Raw genomic sequence first — 18,678 nt, 5'->3', positions numbered from 1 at the left:
GATGGGGTTCAAGGGTTCTGAGTTCATCCATCTAATTGTATTCGGATTCTGAGTGTGTGCACAGTGAAGTGAGTATCCAATACTTTTAACTTTTATAAGAATAAAAAATGCAGGCCTATAGATGAAATTCCAAACTCCTTAAAACAACTTCAAGGTTTTTCAAAATTAAATTCTCTGTCGTTTCCAACTCTTTGTGACCCCATGGACTGTAGCCTGCCAGTCTCCTCTGTCCATGGAATTCTCTAGGCAAGAAAACTGGAGTGGATTGCCATTTCCTTTTTTTTTCCAATTGCCATTTTTCTTTTTTAAATTGCTATTGCTATTATATACCTTAAACTCTAGTCTACTGATCATGGTAGGCTGGATAATAATCACCCAAACATGTTCACATCCTAATACCCATTGTGAATATGTAACCTTGCATGGAAAAAGGATTATGCAGATGTAATTAAATTATGGATCTTGAGATGGGGAAGATTATCCTGCATCACCTAATCTCAAGGTAGTAGCAGTAGTGTCAGTCACTCAGTCATGTCCAACTCTGCAACCCCATGGACTGTAGCCCACCAGGCTCCTCTGTCTGTGGAATTCTCCAGGCCAGAATAGTGGAGTGGGTTGCCATGCCCTTCTCCAGAGGATCCCCACCCAGGGATTGAACCTGGGTCTCTCACACTGCGGGCAGATTCTTTACCACTGTGACCCCTCTAATAACATGAGTCATTATAAAAAGACAGGCGGGTCAGAGCTGGAGGAACTGTACTCAGATTTGAAGGTACTGGCTTGCAGAGAGAGGAAGAGGCCACAGTCAAGGAAGGAAGGTGGCCTCTAGAGGGACAGGAATGACCTTGATTTTAACCCAGTGAAACTGACTGCAGACCTCTGACCTTTTGAACAGTAAATAAAATTATGTTAAGTCACAAAATTGGTGGTAATTTGTCACAGCAGCAATAGGAATCAAATACACTGTTGCCCAGGAATTAAGTAAGGCTTATATTTTCCTACTTCAGAACCTTTGTTCACCAGAACGTCCTTGTCTCCTCTTTCCACTTGGGGAAGTAACACACACACTTCAATGCCTGGCACCAGTATCATTAGCATCCCTGATTAAAGTTATCCCTTTGGAGGACTTATGTCTGATTTCAACCAGTAGTATAATATTTACACATGGCATTGCTCTTGTTTGCAAACCTATTTTTCTAGATTGAGAACTCCTTGAGGGATAGGGCATTATCTTATTCAATTTCCTGGTAAGTTTCATAACATAAATATTTGCACAATTAATGTGTTAAATGTGTAGCGAAATCTTGGGTTGCCCCTGCAAGCACTCTGGGATCATTGAAAAGTTAAAAGAAATAGGGATTACGTGAGAGTCATCAGACAAAGAACTGAACAGTGTGAACATAAATACAGCTTCTAAGGGATTTCAGAGAAAAAGTTCAGAGATCTGAAGGAGGAAAAAAAGAGTCAAGAATAATAAATATATGTGATGATGTAAACAGGTAGTTAAAACTTCCAGTTGTGAGATAAGTTAAGTCCTGGGGATGTAATACATAGCATGGCAACTTTAGTTAATAATACTGTTGTATATTTGAAAGCTTCTAGAGAGTAGATCTTAAAAGTTCTCATCACAAGAAAAAAAATGCAACTATGTGAGGTGATAATGTAACTCAACTTACTGTGGTGATCATTCAACAATATACCCCTATATCACGTCATCAAGCTGTGTACTTTAAACTTACATAAACAATATTTACATTGTTTATACCTCAAGACCACTGGAAAAATAATACTTATATTTTTATAAAAAATTAGAACATAAAATTATATTCTATAATTATATCTGCAAGCATATAAAAACTCTAACAGAAGAAACAAGGAGTACAGTGCTTATGGAAAATATGTTTGTGGCCTTTACTATCTGAGTTCCTCATTTTCAACCTCAATCAGGAAGATTCCACTGAATTTTTCAAATCTTAACGCTTAAGTTAAAATCCTTAAAGCACTTACTTCTGATTTTTTTAAAAATAAGAATTTAGTTACCTAAACATTTTTTATTAAAAATGTTTTAAAATATATGACCTGTGACCAGCACAGTACCTAACTCCTTGTGAGTTATAATAAATAATAAATAATTATTTATTTATAATAACATGGTTTAAACAAATATTTTTAAAAATCTAGAAAAGTTAAAAAAAATAAATCATGAGCTAATAAGAAAATATTAACTGAATAATAATTCTCAGAACTAGAATTAAAGGTTGTTTTAACTTGTGAAGGCGTATAGTAAACCATCACTGCTGCTGCTGCTAAGTCACTTCAGTTGTGTCCGACTCAGTGACCCCATGGGCTGCAGCCCACCAGGCTCCTCTGTCCACGGGATTTTCCAGGCAAGAGTACTGGGGTAGGGTGCCATTGCCTTCTCCGAAACAATCACTAATGTTTGTTTATTGCCAGAGTCTTTCATATATGCTCTCATCTGGTTACTGAAACAATTCCACAATGTAGGTAATGTTCATGTTTATCAAATGAGAGACTGAAGATCAACAAAGGTTCAGACTTACACAGCCAACAATGGACAAGCTACATTTCAAACCCAGGCTTCTCTGAGATTAGTGTTCTCACAAAGCAATAAATTACAATCAGTAAATCCCTTTTTAGAACACATATGATTTCCAGTTGTGACAAGACTAAGAGTAAAGGTGTATTATGAACATCATTTCTAATTACAAGGAATAAACAGTGAACCAATATTCCAACTGAGAAATACTAAAGCAAAAGAGATTTTAAAAAATTACTAAGCACATTTACCTGTATTATCTCATTCAATCAACATTATAAAACATAGGATGCAAATGCCATCATTCCCATTTTATAATGAAAAAATATTTGAAACTCAGAAATCAAATTACTTGCCCAACCACTGCTGGAAAGATGCACAAACAGAATAGAAACTCAAAATGTCACTTATTTATTTAACAATAAAGTGATTACTAAGAAAACATCATTGCAAATGGTGGACTTTTTATGGCTATAATTTATAATTGTAAAGCATTAAAATGCATGAATATGCTAGACTATTATGGACTGTTAGGAAAGATGGAAAGAGCATTACTATAAGATTATTGTATATTCATGTGGCAGCTAACTGTTCAGTAGGAATATCTCACATTACTATAGCTCTATTTGTTTGTTTTGGCTTCCTGGGTGGCTTAGAGGTTAAGAATCTGCCAATGCAGAAGATGCCGGTTCAATCCCTGGGTTAAGAAGATCCTCTGGAGAAGGAAATGGGAACCCGTTCCAATATTTTTGCCTGGGAAATCCCATGGACAGAGGAGCTTGGCAGGTTACAGTCCATGGGGACACAGAAGAATGAGACACAACTTAGTGACTAAAATAACCACAACAAATAAATTAATCACTATTTACAGATATGAATTGCTATTAACTCCCTACTTTATATATAACAGTGTGTGTTCCCCTTCACTCGAATATGGTAAAATGCCTAGTGGACTTCCCAGGTGGCACTAGTGATTTAAAAAAAAAAAAAACAAAACACACCTACCAATGCAGAAGACTTAAAGAGACGTGGGTTCAGTCCCTGGGTTGGGAAGATCCCCAGGAGGAGGAAAGGGCAACTCACTCCGGTATTTTTGCCTGGAGAATCCCATGGACAAAAGACCCTGGCGGGCTATAGTCCACGGGGTCACAAAGAATTGGACACAATTTAGTGACTGAGCATAAAATGCCCAGTGGTCAAGCAATTAACTGCTGTAGCCTGAGATAAATCACTGCAGATGGTGATTGCAGCCATGAAATTAAAAGATACTTGCTTCTTGAAAGAAAAGCTATTACAAACCTAGACAGCATATTAAAAAGCAGACATTACTTTGCCAACAAAGGTCCGTCTAGTCAAAGCTATGGTTTTTCCAGTGGTCATGTATGGATGTGAGAGTTGGACTATAATGAAAGCTGCTTGCCGAAGAATTGATGCTTTTGGAGAAGACTTGAGAGTCCCTTGGACTGCAAGGAGATCCAACCAGTCCATCCTAAAGGAGATCAGTCCTGAATATTCATTGGAAGGACTGATGCTGAAGCTGAAACTCCAATACTTTGGCACCTGATCTGAAGAACTGACTCATTGGAAAAGACCCTGATGCTGAGAAAGATTGAAGGTGGGAGGAGAAGGGAATGACAGGGGATGAGATGGTTGGATGGCATCACCACCTTGATGGACATGAGTTTGAGTAAGCTCTGGGAGCTGGTAATGGACAGGGAAGCCTGGAATGCTGCAGTCCATGGGGTTGCAAAGAGTTGGACATGACTGAGCAACTGAAATGAGAAAAATCAATTTCATAGTCATGTGCAAAGACTCTCAAAATATGCAAAATATGCAAAATCCTTCAACTCAAAAGTAAAAAGACAAAAAGTGTAAGGAAGGGAGGGAGGGAGGAAAGTTAGTTAGTTGAAGTCTCAATACTGCATGTGAAAAGTACGTCAGAAAAAACTACCTAAAAACTTGCTCTTCAGGGACTGTAGCAATAATAAATTAAAGTCATCTATTGGTTACCAAAAAAAATTCCAACAACTTCAGAACAAGGTCAGTGCAAAATAATTCCTGTGTTATGGTAACAGAGATTATTGTTAAATTTATCAGCCTGTTTCTTTTTAATATGACTGGAAACAAACTACCAATTGAAGTGAGAAATTTTTAAAAGTCCAGTCAGCATTATAATGATAGATTTAATAAATCCATAAATTTTTTCTAAAAGAAGCAATCATGTAATTGCACATCAATTCGGCACACTGTTGACAGGGGCTTTCCAAATTGTTAGCTAGTTCCACTATTACATCCCCAAAGGAAAAGAACACAATGTAGAAGATAAAGAAAAGAGGGGAAATAGAAATTTGTGAGATCTACAAGCATCATTATAAAAAGAAAAGGTAGGGGAAAATATATACATACATACACACACACACATAAATTGATATATGTGAATACACACCCATATGAAGCAAAGCAAAAAAGGAAAAATATGAAAAGCCAAGGAAAAGAGATAATTATCAACTACCACCACCTTTCAGAATTTTAGTGTCAGGGTTTAAGTTGAGAGATAAAATAAATACAAATAGGAAGGGCAGAGTTAGACTCCACCACTGTTTTACAAAGGAGAAAAAGATAATAATAAAGCATATTTCAAACATATCTCCAAAAGGATGAGTCTTTGAAGACTGTCAATTGCACCATACTCATATTTTATTAGTATATGTTTACCATACCCTTCAGATAACTAAAATCAGGCTAAAAATCTGCCCCAAACATAGTATATGATTAGATTTATTCAATAGGGTTAAATCAAAGAAAGAAAATGTGCAACTGTTTAGATTCATGAGAATTTTCATGAATAGTAGTTTTGTGAATCACCTTATGACAACCATAGATACACAATCCACTCTTGCAAATATTTCACAATATCATTATATGTGTACGAATTAATTTGGCCTTTTGCACTGTGGCTGTCTTTTAGTTTCTTTCAAAGTCTCTTTTCTTAAGAAGTTGAGAGAGTGCAAGTATTTCCTTCTAGTCAAAAGATTTAAGAACTAATAAAATCACAACTAGTATTTACACTTAGTGCAGAGTGTGATACTCTGCAAAGCAATTTCTATTTCAGTTCATGCTTACAACAAAATCAAAGTCAGTATGATTTTTAGTCTTATTTTCCATATGTGAAAGAACCTATACATAACCAGCTGGAGATTCCAGGACTGGTAGGTGGCAAACCAGAGACTGTTTCCAGAACACATAAGGTTTACCACTAAGATGTACTGCCTGTCTTATCTCTTAATTTTATTGTTTACATGCTTTGAAAACAATGTTTGAGATAACTATAATATAGAAAGAGTTACCATTAAAACATTAAAACTAAAAAGAACACAATGAATGAATAAGAGAAAGAAAAAGACCAGAAATTCAAAAGGCGTTAGCTATAGCAATTTAGCACAAACCAAAGCTCATAGATTTGTTCAAGTCAGCGCTGAAATGGACATATCTAGTTCTTGTGTTAGATAAAAGGAAGCTTAATTTCATCCAGAAGTCATAATTTTCTCTTCTGACTAGATAGCCAGAATTTATCACAAGAATCCTTAAGAGACTGCATATCATGAGAAATATTGTCCACACCAGTTGGGCTAATTATAGAGATGTTCCTCAGCAAGTTCTTTATGCCTCCCCTCTAGGAAAGCCAGGCTTCCTTGGTAGCTCAGCTAGGAAAGAATCCACCTGCAATGCAGGAGATCCAGGTTCGATTCTTGGGTCAGGAAGATCCCCTGGAGAAGAGACAGGCTACCCACTCCAGTATTCATGGGCTTCTCTGGGGGCTCAGATGGTAAAGAATCCACCTGCAATTCTGGAGACCTGGGTTTGATTCCTGGGTTGGGAAGATCCCCTGAAGAAGGGCATGACAATGCATTCCAGTATTCTTGCCTGAGGAATCCCATGGACAGAGGAGCCTGGAGGGCTGCAGTCCATGGACTCCCAGAGAGTCAGACATGACTGAGCAACTAAGAGCAACCAAGAAAGCCAGTGAAAGAACAATAAATTTTAATACTTTAAACTTAATATTGTAACTCTATTATGATTTAATGAAAAACTGAACTAAGGATCTGAAATAGATGGTGCTGCAAAAAAAAAAAAAAAATATGCAATTGGTAAATAAGCCCATCAAGTGATGCTCCAATGAGCCATCAGGGAAAGGCAAAAACCACAACTGGATACCACTTTACACCTGCTGGGATGCTGTGAATAGAAAAGACAGTAACAAGTGTTGGTGAAGATGTGGAGATACTGGGGCCTGCTGTGGTCTGACGGTCCACATCCCTTCAAAATTCCTACACTGAAATCCTAATGCCCAATATGACAGCCTGAGGTGGCAAGACCTTTGGGGTGTGCTTAGGTTATGAGGGTGGAGCCTTCATTAATAGGTTCATAACAGAAAAGACCCACAGAGATCCCACACCCCTTCCACCAAGTGGGGACAGGACAAGAAGGCATCTGTCAACCAGGAAGTCGGTCCTAACCAGCCATCAGGCCAAATCTGCTGGCACCAAGGTTCGAGACCTCTCAGCCTCCAGAACTGTGAGAAATAACTTTCTGTTGTGTACAAGCTACCTGATCCGTGGTATTTTGTTAGAGCAGTCTGAATAAAATTGAGTCCTCACATACTATAAGATGGTGAATTGCTTTAGAAAATAGCTCCTCAAAGGGTTATACATAAAGTTACCACATGAACTAGCAACTCCAATCTGTGGTACACCTCAGAGGAATGAATACATATGTCCACACAAAAACTTGTACTTGGGAGGTTCACAACAGCATTATTCATAATAGTCAAACAGTGGAAATAACCTAAATGCCCATCAACTGATAGACAGATGAAACATAGTGTATCCATTTGACAATTATTCAGTAATAAATTGATGCAGTGGTGCATGCTACAACAGGATTAAACTTGTAAACATTTGGTTAAACGAAAAGAAGCCAGTCACTAAGGACATATACTGTATGATTCCATTTATATGAAATACCTAGAATAGGCAAATCCATAAAGACGAGTGGTTGCCAAGGGCTGAGGAAGAGGATAGAGGGATGGAGGGAAAGGTGGTATTCTTTTTGGGTGATAAAAACTTCTAAAATTGATCAAAACTGAGTTTCACGAACACCATCACAAGGCGTTAATAACTATCATCTTCAAGCATAAGGGAATCTCACAAGGTTGAACTACAATGACTACCCAGTTGCATTAGAGATAGCTTCAAGGTTGAACAAATTAATAATTACTATTTAAACTTTTTTTGAATCTTGGAGCCTTTGAGTACGTGTTGAAAGCTTTGAACAAGGTAAATATGGTGTTACCCTGAGGAATGTAATTAATTTCATAGACATTAGAGAAGGATTCTCCATGACTGAAATCAAACAAGACAAAAACAAGATTACTCTTTAATCCTGCCTGAACAGAAAATCTAACCAGGAAAGAAGGGGAAAGCTATGTTACCACAAAAATGACCAAACATCCTCCTCTCCAAGTTAGCAAGAGTGACTAGTGCTTCTTCTCCAAGGACTCTAGCCAGTTCCTCTGGCTTCTGGAGTAAAAATTAAGATGCCTAATAGCCAAATTGCCTCTGCTTTCTAACAGCACCCATCCAAGAACAGACCCTTCACTTCCTTTAAACCTTTAAAAACCACCTTACCCAAATCCTATAATAAGCTCTACCTGACTCCCTCTTTTCTGAGACTCTGTGCAGTAGTAAGCCCAACAGGGCAAAGATGTGTTTCTGACAGTATTTGGTTGATTAGAATCAACAATATCTAAAATATTTATAATGTGTTAATAAACACATGTATATAATTTTATGTACATAAGTTCAAATTTTTACTGAAATATGCATATACACATTACATATATAATAATTATACTGATGAAAGAGGATGGATACACACCAAAATATTAAGTGTAGTTATTTCTGAATATTGGTATGTTTGTTTCCCTTTTTGTTTTTCTGTATTTTATGTTTTCCTTCAAATATTGCATATAATTTAAGAAGGTAGGAGGGGAAGGGAAAAGAAAAACTCTCCCAAAAGAATGTTTTAAGAGAGGAATCTCATTCACAGTGGTTGTCAATGTATAAGGCTTTCAATCTTTAGCCTATTACAATCACTTGTGATGCTCACTGAAAATAAGGATTCCTGAGCTTCATCCTTGGAGTGGGCGCCAGAATCTATAAGTCACACCCCAGGTGATTCTCATCCATAAGGTCTGAGGAACCTTGAAAAACTCAGCTTTGGGGACAAACTAGAACTTGAAAGATGTACAGATTAACAGAAGAAGGAGAAGACTTTGTAGGCTAAAGAAGAATGAGGAGCCTGAAATCGTGAAGCTTCACTTGCCAGGGAGAGGGAGAGGGAGGCACCTGAGGCTCTCAATAAACCTGATTTGATCCACCTGACAGAACTGTGGGCTCCTTTAGAGACCAGCTGGACACTGGGCAAGTTTGGAAACGGAAGGTGGGCAGTATGTAATTTCACTCAAATTCCCCACCCACATTGCTGACATCAATCAGCAATTCACTGGTTCTTCAATTTATATCCACACACTTTCCTAACATTTCCACCAGCAATTTTCTCTCTTCTGACCCTATTAAATCTTTTCTACCCTCCCAGGAACTCATTCTCTTATCTGTGCCTATGCTGCCAATCAGCTAAAAATCTACCGCCAGCCAACCAAGAAACATGGAAAACAAAATTAAGTTTAAAAGCCCCTTGAAAGCAAAAGTCGCTCAGTCATGTCTGACTCTTTGTGACCCCATGGCCTATACAGTGACCCCTATACAGTCCATGGAATTCTCCAGGCCAGAATACTGGAGTGGATAGCCTTTCCCTTCTCCAGGGGACCTTGCCAACCCAGGGATAGAACCCAGGTCTCCCGCATTGCTGGCAGCTTCTTTACAAGCTGAGTCACAAGGGAAGTCCTAGAAGCCTACCGAGCATCTATACAACACGAATATAAGCCACCTTTCAGTATCATAACCTTTTCTTTTTTTAAAGGAAAAGGACTTTCCAATGAGCAATCTGACCTCACACTTGTGTCAAGAAATTTAAGTGGGAAAGTGTTCCCACCTTTAACTATTTAAAAGAAAACTTTTATAATAAAAATGAATAATTTAAGCTTTCATCTACAATATACAGTAAAATAACTTTACAGCTGAAAGAGACTTCAAAGTACAAACTTTCATTTTATTGATGACTGCTTCTTCTCCAATGAGGACTCTAGCCTGTTCCTCTGGCTTCTGGAGTAAAAATGAAGATGTCTAATAGCCAAATTGCCTCTGCTTTCTAATAGCACCCAACCAAGAACTGACTCTTCACTTTCTTTAAACCTCTCTAAAAATCACCTTACCCAAATCCTATAATAAGTTTTACCTGACTCCCAGCTAGAGCTTGTTTTACAGCTTGTTAGCACTAAAACACACCCCCGAATTTTTTAGCTGAAAATTCCCCTTAATATTTTATGTCCCTTAAAATAGGTAACAGTACATTTTTTTAAGTGACAGATTTCCCACTGGCAGTAAGATTTTCAATTAACAAAGAAATAACGACTTGATATTAAATCAGTTTAATACATATGGAATGATGTTAACATGTCCTCATCCTAAGCTTACTGGAGTAGTTAATTTCAGGTATCTTAACAAAAACTTCAAGTGCATAAGGTTAGTGATGAACTAAATGGAAACCTAAAATGCAATTCCTATAAAATCAAGAATTTACTCTAGAGGTTTCCTATTCTACTGCAATACTATTATGCATAAAGAATAAATTTAGGGCTTGTAAATGGTCAGAAACATAAGCCACTTTCAGGTGATTTGGAGTAGTTTTAAGAAAACCCACATTCCATAAACCAAATGCTGTGTCTGATGAACTCAGTTGCAGACTTAGAAGTACTCTCAAGCAAGAATGCCTTTTTGGTAGGTTATTGTCAAAAGTTTCATTTTAATAAACCGAGACTTTAATTTTTCAAAAAAAAAAAAAAAACTCACAAGGATACTTTCCTCTTTTCATGTGCTTGAGTTAATACTTCAGGTGTGATAGTGTGGGCAGAACACGCTTCAGAGTCAGATTAATCTCCATTCAACAACCTACATTTGATACATTCATACATTTCTTTAGGCTTTGCATCCTTGTACATAAAACAGAGGTAACATAAACTTTACTATTAGAAGTACTATTAGAAGGATTTAGGAGAGACTGCATATATGCAGAAGGAAAGAAATACTACTGGCAAAATTCCACAAGGAGTGAAGAGTCCTTTGATTAGGGTAAGGGACAACTGGAAAACAGATACAAAATATAAAATTGCTCTGTGTAATAAAGGAAGAAGAATTGTAAGATTTCACAGGTAGCTGAGAGAGAAGGACAGAAGGGAGCCTGAGACAGAAAAACGTTGGAGAGAAATGGGAAGGATGACACAGCAAGACAGAGCAAGGCTGTGACACTCAATGGAAAGAGCTGGCAGTAAGAAGTTCCCTGTGGCCAGTCAGTTCTTAATAAAACAAGGCTAACATGCATTCTATTTTAAGGTCTCCCTACTCTTGTAGCTAATGTATTGATGTATCTACTGCAATTAGTGACCCCTCTCCCCAACAAAAAGGAACAAGTCTGTTAGATGAAAAAAATCTTGTCTAAAGCTGGCTTGGGCAGACAACCGTCTCCTATGAGGTAGTGTTCTGAGGAAAACAAGAAGTGTGGGCTATGTTCCAAATTTGAACTTACACAAGGTGATGAAAAGAGAACAGTTATGAGATAAGACAACAGCAAACTGGAGAATTCAGCAGAAACAGAGAAGATCCAAGTGGTGTCTGGAAGGAACTGAAACCCCAGAGATAGAGCGAGATAGAGGTTAAGAGGCAGAGTTCATTTTATTTAAATATTAGGGGACCAGTAGGCTGTGAGGGGGGAAAACCAGGCTTACTTCTGGCTACATGTAATGTCAGCTCCCTTTCCTTCTGAGTAATGAATGTCGTTTCATACCTCAGATACACCTGTTTTCACGATTCTTATAACTATCCCTGGAGAAGGAAATGGCAACCCACTCCAGCATTCTTCCCTGGAGGATCCCATGGACAGAGAAACCTGGCAGGCTAGTCTAGTCCATGGGATTGCAAGAGTCGGACACAACTTAGAGACTAAAACACCTCTGCCATGACTATCACAGAAAAGAGGCAAACTTTTAAAAATGATACTAAACTAGCACCAAGTTTCACTTTATTCACTATACTGGACCAAGACTGACTGGTTGATGTGGGGAGGGGGAGGAAAAGCAGACATTTGTCAAAAACCACTTACAACTTCAGTATAACTAGGGGATCAAAGATTCTCCAACACGTCAGATGGGGCAAAGCTGTGATTTTGAGGAAGGAAAATGAGCCGTTTGGGCAAGGAAGTCAGAGAGTCAGAAGCCTTAAAATCATCTCCGCTGTAAGGCTGCTCAGGTCAGTTCCCTTTTGAAACATTCTGGCAACAAAGTAGCCTTTGCAAATAAATGACTAATTACTATGCTACCTTATGTTAACGAAAAAGGCTAGGCATTTATGTCCAGAAATTCGAGAGGCTTAACTAAAAGACGCTTGCATTTTTTTCAAATTGTACAAAAAAAGAATAATAAAGCACAGACTACAGGCGTGCCCTCGGTAAACAGGTGCCACGCAGGACTGTGTAGCCGCTCACTTCTCTAGGGAAGGCTCCCGGCCCTGCGGGGAAGCGAGTCCGGCAACGCCGGCAAGGCACGGTCTATCGCAGCGGTTATAAGGGCACAGGTGCCCGCGATTGATCCATTTAAAACGCCCAAATAGAAACGTAGTGTATCTCGGATTCAAACCAACCAAGGGAGTCTTTGTTAAATTGCAATTCCCTTACTACTACCTAGAAGCAGAGAGAGTGAAGGGAGAGGCATGAAATTCACAAGGGAGCTTCCCACAGGCTCTCGCGTCTCCCAGGCTCCGTCAGCTTCGCACAGAGTCTCTTCTACAGAGACTCAGACTTCACCCACGAGCAACCCAGGAGCAGGAAGGAGACCCGATACGCAGTTTGACGGCCCTCGGCGGCGCCCCCACCTCTCCGGGGCTCGCTCGGATGGACGTTGCAGAGCTAAGCCCTACGTCCTCGCCTGACCCCTTTCCCCACAGGGAGCCAGCCTCCCTGCCTTCGGCCAGCAGCCGTGTCCCCCCGCTTATACCTTGACCCGGGATTCTTGCTCCGGTTCGTCCTGTCCTGGCGGGCGGGCTGGGGACTCCCGGGAGTCTGCGCTGCGAGACGCGGACGCCCGGGCAGCTATTTGTAAACAAGCTCCACGTGCGCTCGCCCTGCCCCATTCGCATCCCCGCTCAAGGCACCCGAGGCGGCGCAGCTTTCCCGCGAGCCCTCCGAGGGTGCGATTTTTATTCCCCGTAAGAGTAGGGGGAAGCCTCGCCCACAGAGCCGGGACACTGGGAAAAGGGCTAAGACAAGGTGAGGTTGCACCGCTCCCTGCTGGCGGGCGAAGCAGTCTGCAGGTTGGAGCAACCCGGCCCTTAGCAGAACCCACGCGGCGCCCGGAGTCTCCAAGGAGGCTGGGCCCGCCTCCTCCCACCCGCTCGCCCGAGACCCCGCCCCCAGGCCGCGCGCGCTCGCCCGCGCAGGCCCCGCCCCCTCGCCGACACAACGTTCCTGCGGGGGCGCGCGCGTGCCCCCTAATCCCCCGCCTTCCGGCTCCGGCGGCGACGCTCGCTGCTTGCCGCCGCCGCGCCGCCGGTGTCAGCCTCCCTCGGGAGACTCCATTTGCTCTCAGCTCGGTCTGGTCGCCGCGAAGTCAGGAGAGAGCGATGCCCCCGGCCCGCGGACTGGTGTCCCCCGGGCCAAGCGCCCGCTCCCTCGCTGGCTGGCTTCGGTGGTGACATCCTGGTTGCTGGCGTCCACGGAGGAATCCGGGCTCCCTCTCCGTGAGCAAAGACGTCCCGCGTTTCTGCGGGGAAAGGCCCTCGCTAACACGGCTGCTCTCTGACCTCTTAATTTCAGGAGGTAGGCAATTCAGGTCCCGCTCCTTGACACTGTGTGTGTAATGCCCCAAAGCAGTGTTTGTTGTATTTAGCCATCACATTCATAGGAGGCGTTAATTTTCTCAACACAGTTGCAGGATAGGTGTGGGTAATGCCACAGACCCTGATATTGAACGAAAAATGTTTTTGGTATTTTCCTTTAGGTTTTCGGAGGCTTGGAGTGCCTATACAGCCCCCGACAAGAACTGCTTCTGTTGGCCCATCGAGGATCATCTTTCACCAGGATTATTGTAACATCTTCACTGAGCCTTCCACCCCATACCATGAGTCCTGATTTGTGCCAATGAAGTTTTTTTTTGGTTTTTTTTTTATGCTTTCTTTAATCATGTGACACTACTTCTGGTCAGCCTTTTCCCTTTTCAGTTGCCAAACACATTAGGTAGAAGTTTGTGTTTTAAAGTACAAAGTTTCTTGCTTCTCCACTCTCACCCGTGTTTGCACTGCTCACTTCTGTTCAACTTGCCTTCTGCTTGCCTATGATTTCCATAATCACTCTCTTGCGTAACCTGTAGCAGTCCTTGCCTGGGGAGGCAGCATTCCATACAGTGCCCTGCCTGACAAGGACAGCAGTCAGGGGGTGAGTTTTCCCATTATAATTTCCTATTAAGTTTGCAAGTCCTGTCTGAAAAACTTTGTTCCCCAGCACGTTTCTCCAAATACATCCACCAGTGTCTTAGTTCCTTTAACATAGAGCCTCGCCCATAGGATGGCAAAAACAATTAAGTACACAGTAGGACTGTTTTAGAGACCTTGCTAATACAGTAGGGATTGTCATCACCATTGAGATCACAGTTCATGAAAAGATCTTAAATTTGGGAGAAGCGAGATAGAAGATAGGATTAATTGGAGCTAGTCTTTGTTGTTTTAAGTTTGTAAATTTTAAAAGAGCCAAGTGAAAAGAGTCACATAGGCTTGGCCTGAAAATTGGCCAACGCACTGTCCATCTAGATCCTAGTGGGGCAGGAAAGGGATCTTAAAACACCATTTTTTAAATCTCATTGTGTCCAAATCTAACTTGTTAAAGATCTTGTTGTAGTAATCCTTTTAAAATATTAGATACAATGTTGGGGAAACGAAAGCGTGTGGTGTTGACAATTAAGGACAAGCTTGACATTATTAAGAAACTGGAGGAGGGCATCTCTTTCAAAAAACTTTCTGTGGTATATGGAATTGGTGAATCCACAGTTCGTGATATTAAAAAGAACAAAGAAAGGATAATAAACTATGCCAACAGTTCAGATCCTACAAGTGGGGTATCCAAACGTAAATCTATGAAGTCGTCCACATATGAAGAACTTGACAGAGTTATGATAGAGTGGTTCAACCAACAGAAAACAGATGGAATTCCAGTGTCGGGAACGATTTGTGCAAAACAAGCCAAATTTTTTTTTGATGCTCTGGGGATGGAAGGTGATTTTAATGCATCCTCTGGCTGGCTGACTAGATTCAAGCAGCGCCATGGTATTCCAAAGGCTGCTGGTAAAGGAACAAAATTAAAAGGAGATGAAACTGCTGCCAGTGAGTTTTGTGGTAACTTTCAGGAATTCGTTGAGAGAGAGAGTCTACAACCAGAACAAATTTATGGTGCTGATCAAACTGGATTGTTCTGGAAATGCTTACCATCAAGGACATTAGCTCTTGAAACTGAGCAGAGTTCTTCTGGTTATCGATCAAGCAGAGAGAGAATCATTATTATGTGTTGTGCAAATGCCACTGGTTTACACAAACTTAATCTTTGTGTTGTGGGAAAAGCGAAAAAACCTCGTGCATTCAAAGGAGCTGACCTTTCAAACCTTCCTGTTACTTATTTCAGTCAAAAAAGTGCGTGGATAGAACATTCTGTTTTCAGACAGTGGTTTGAAAAATATTTTGTGCCACAGGTACAGAAGCATTTGAAATCCAAGGGGCTTCTAGAAAAAGCAGTGCTCCTTTTGGACTTTCCTCCAGCGCATCCAAGTGAAGAATTGTTGAGTTCAGATGACGGCAGAATAATTGTGAAATATTTACCACCAAATGTCACAAGTCTCATTCAACCTATGAGCCAAGGAGTTCTAGCCACAGTAAAAAGACACTACCGAGCAGGACTTCTCCAGAAATACATGGATGAAGGAATTGACCCTAGAATGTTCTGGAAGAATTTGACAGTGTTAGATGCAATTTATGAAGTGTCAAGAGCTTGGAACATGGTAAAGTCAAGTACCATAACCAAAGCGTGGAAAAAACTTTTCCCTGGCACTGAAGAGAATTCAGGCATGAACATTGATGAAGGAGCCATTTTAGCAGCTAACTTAGCAACAGTTTTACAGAACACAGAAGACTGTGAACATGTTGACCTTGAAAATATTGATCAGTGGTTTGACTCTCGGAGTAACGATTCAAGCTGTCAGGTCCTAACTGACAGTGAATGTGTGGAGGACCAGGCCAGGCCTGCCGAGACCAAGCCTTCCAGTAAGACTAGAAAAACAGAATTGAATCCAGAGAAGCATATTAGCCATAAAGCTGCACTTGAATGGACCGAAAATTTACTGGATTATCTAGAACAACAAGATGACATGCTTCTGTCTGATAAACTCGTATTGCGAAGGCTTCGAACCATAATAAGAAGAAAACAGAAGATCCAGAATAACAAAAGTCATTAATAATGCTCTTAAGAGTTTCAGTCTATTTGCATCTTTGTGACTTTATCTGCAGTGGAACTTTATTTCTTTTTTGAAGTGCTGTGGATTTCAAAGCCAAATGCATTTTATAAATGACTTTAAAATTAGATGCCATTTTGGATTACGTAAATTACTGCACTTGAATGTCGATTCTAGGAAGTTGACATGTACCTTGTCTGTCTACTGTTCCTAATCTGTATTGTACTAATTTAGATCATAAGGTACCTGAGGCCAGGGCGCCTGTGTCTGTTTTGTGCCTGAATGTCATTGTCTAATAGAGGACCATGCACACTATAGGCAATCAATAAATCTTTCTTAAATTGAATTTTTATGACTTTCTCTGAACTTCAGTTTCCAAACTGAAATACGTTGTGGGAGGGGGGAGTAAGTTTCCATTTCTATGATTTTTTCTACCTGCTGAAAATTGTAGAACTCAGCAAAGATTATACTTGAAGTACATGTATTTCACTGTGAAAGCAGAGAACTTAAGGAAAATAGTTTAAAGCCTGAAATACGGCATTCTATACCGACAGTATTTGGACAATCAGCAGTTCAGATTAGCTGTCTCTGAGTGTAATGAAGGAAGAAGAAAATCAGGTTAAAACATCCTCAGGGAAAGGGCTTGTGCTTCACTTTCATTTCATGTGACAGTAGGGAGCATTCCTTCATAGTTGTGGAAAGAGTGCCATCACTCTTCCAGATAAATAGATTTCATTTTCCAAATCATTGCTGTTAGAAGAGAGTGAGGGTTAAATTGTATAATCTGTCATTTTGATCCTTTATTAGTAGAGATATGTCAGTAGTTTTTAATAAGCTATTTGATAAAACACTCTAAAGCTTCCCAGTACATCATTTGCTTTCATATAGCAAATTTTTCTGTAAGAACTAATCTGGGAATATAAGCAAACATTGCATTTGTGGGACCATCACATGAACAATGGGTTGACATTAAATCAAACCTGAGAAACAGCCTACACTGCTGAGGGACCATGGGAAAATTACTTAACCCATCTGTAAGATAGGAATAATACCTGCCTGCAGGAGTTTTTGTGAGGAGTACATGAGTTAGTAAATGGATTTTAAAGTCATAGAGACTTAGAAAAGGACCTGGCTCAGAATAAGTTCTCTGAGTGTTAGCTAGGGTTATTGAGTTGCAGGAGTAATGAGTTTCAGAAGTGTGCTCAGCAGATCCCTCATGTAGCTACATTTTAAAGGGAGGTGAGTTAAAAGAGATGCAAGTGACTAGATTCAGCTGAGATACAATCATAATGTATTTCAGTGAAAACTGGAAGGTTAATCCAATTTAGAAGTCTTTTCCTGACCATCTACTGCTAGGCACAATGGGGTATGCAGGCATATTTAAGACATCTTAGTTTGAATTATAAAAGGAAATGGGAAAGAAATTGTAATTTCTTTGCTCCAGGCCTGCTAATAAAATAACATACATAGTGGCTTTGTTCATAGAATCTGTTACTAATATTGGCCTCATTCACTGAAGTAATAAAATATCTCAGCGAAAGCAGATAAAATAGCAGTTAGCAGAAGACTTAATATATCAAACTAAACTAACACAGATCAGTAGGAAATCAGAGCAAAAGAAATGTCACAGGAGACTGTTTACATTAATTATGTTCAGCCATATATAGGGAGGTTTGTTGTGATTGATTTGAGATTTTAGAAGCTCTGACAGTCCTTCATGAGGACTGTTAGAGCTCAGAATTCTGCCTTTTGACAAAGCAGAAATTTTAAGTTTGAGAGAGGCCTTTTCAGACAACCTCTAAGAATGTATTTTCTTTCAGAGAATTCATACATTATTATTAGTACATATTTCATCTTCTCAAAAGGCCTGAGGAAATGAAACTTTATGCAGATAAGGCCTGAAGCTGTTTGGCTTCGTGGAGGCAAAGGGATTCTGCAACCTGGAAATGACATGTTTGAATACTGCTTTGCATTTTTCATACACAGAGCTTTTTTGCTAAGAAAAACTTCTCACACTTCTTTCAGTAATGACATTGAAATGGTTTAATTCTGTTTTATTATAACAATGATATAAATGGTGCATTCTAATTCCATAATTAATTGTAATTCAAAAAAGTTTTTCCTTTAGCAGGTATTGTTATATTAATTATATTCTCTAGGACAACACATTGTGTTATCTTGGTTAAGCCCCATGCTCCTAACATGTATCCTAGTTTAAGAAGCCCAGAAATTATGTGCTCTCATTTGGCTTTATGCACTGTAAAGTATCCACAAATTTATTTTTAAATAAATTTATAAATGGAAGTTGATAAATTTTCCATTTATAAAAGTGCTTATTTTTTTAAAGGATTTCTAAGACTAACAGAACTCAGACCAAATGGAAAGTGTTTGGCAACTGTGA

General features: G+C 39.8%; 2 protein-coding genes across 2 annotated transcripts in view; one reads left to right on the top strand and one right to left on the bottom strand.

The window, feature by feature from the left end:
* FAM13A (family with sequence similarity 13 member A) overlaps positions 1 to 13,012 on the bottom strand; it is a 323,915-nt gene extending 310,903 nt beyond the window's left edge. Inside the window, exon 1 of the mRNA XM_043871497.1 lies at positions 12,783 to 13,012. The gene's annotated coding sequence lies outside the window, so the exon portion shown is untranslated. The remainder of the gene's footprint in view (positions 1 to 12,782) is intronic.
* Positions 13,013 to 13,260: 248 nt separating this feature from the next.
* Positions 13,261 to 16,623, top strand: TIGD2 (tigger transposable element derived 2). The gene is made up of 2 exons (XM_043871365.1): positions 13,261 to 13,603; positions 13,785 to 16,623. Exon 2 carries the CDS (start codon positions 14,703 to 14,705, stop codon positions 16,278 to 16,280), a length of 1,578 nt encoding a protein of 525 aa, XP_043727300.1. The 5' UTR covers positions 13,261 to 13,603; positions 13,785 to 14,702; the 3' UTR covers positions 16,281 to 16,623.
* The last annotated feature ends 2,055 nt before the right edge of the window (positions 16,624 to 18,678 follow it).

This window comes from Cervus elaphus, chromosome 17 (genome assembly GCF_910594005.1).
Source record: "Cervus elaphus chromosome 17, mCerEla1.1, whole genome shotgun sequence".
In the NCBI taxonomy this organism is placed as follows: Eukaryota; Metazoa; Chordata; class Mammalia; order Artiodactyla; family Cervidae; genus Cervus; species Cervus elaphus.
Note: the sequence above shows the minus strand (reverse complement) of the source record. Positions and strands in the feature narration are given on the sequence as shown.

What these genes read in the sequence shown, in the direction of transcription:
- TIGD2 (XM_043871365.1), top strand. Translation starts at nt 14,703, where the DNA reads ATGTTGGGGAAACGAAAGCGTGTGGTGTTGACAATTAAGGACAAGCTT.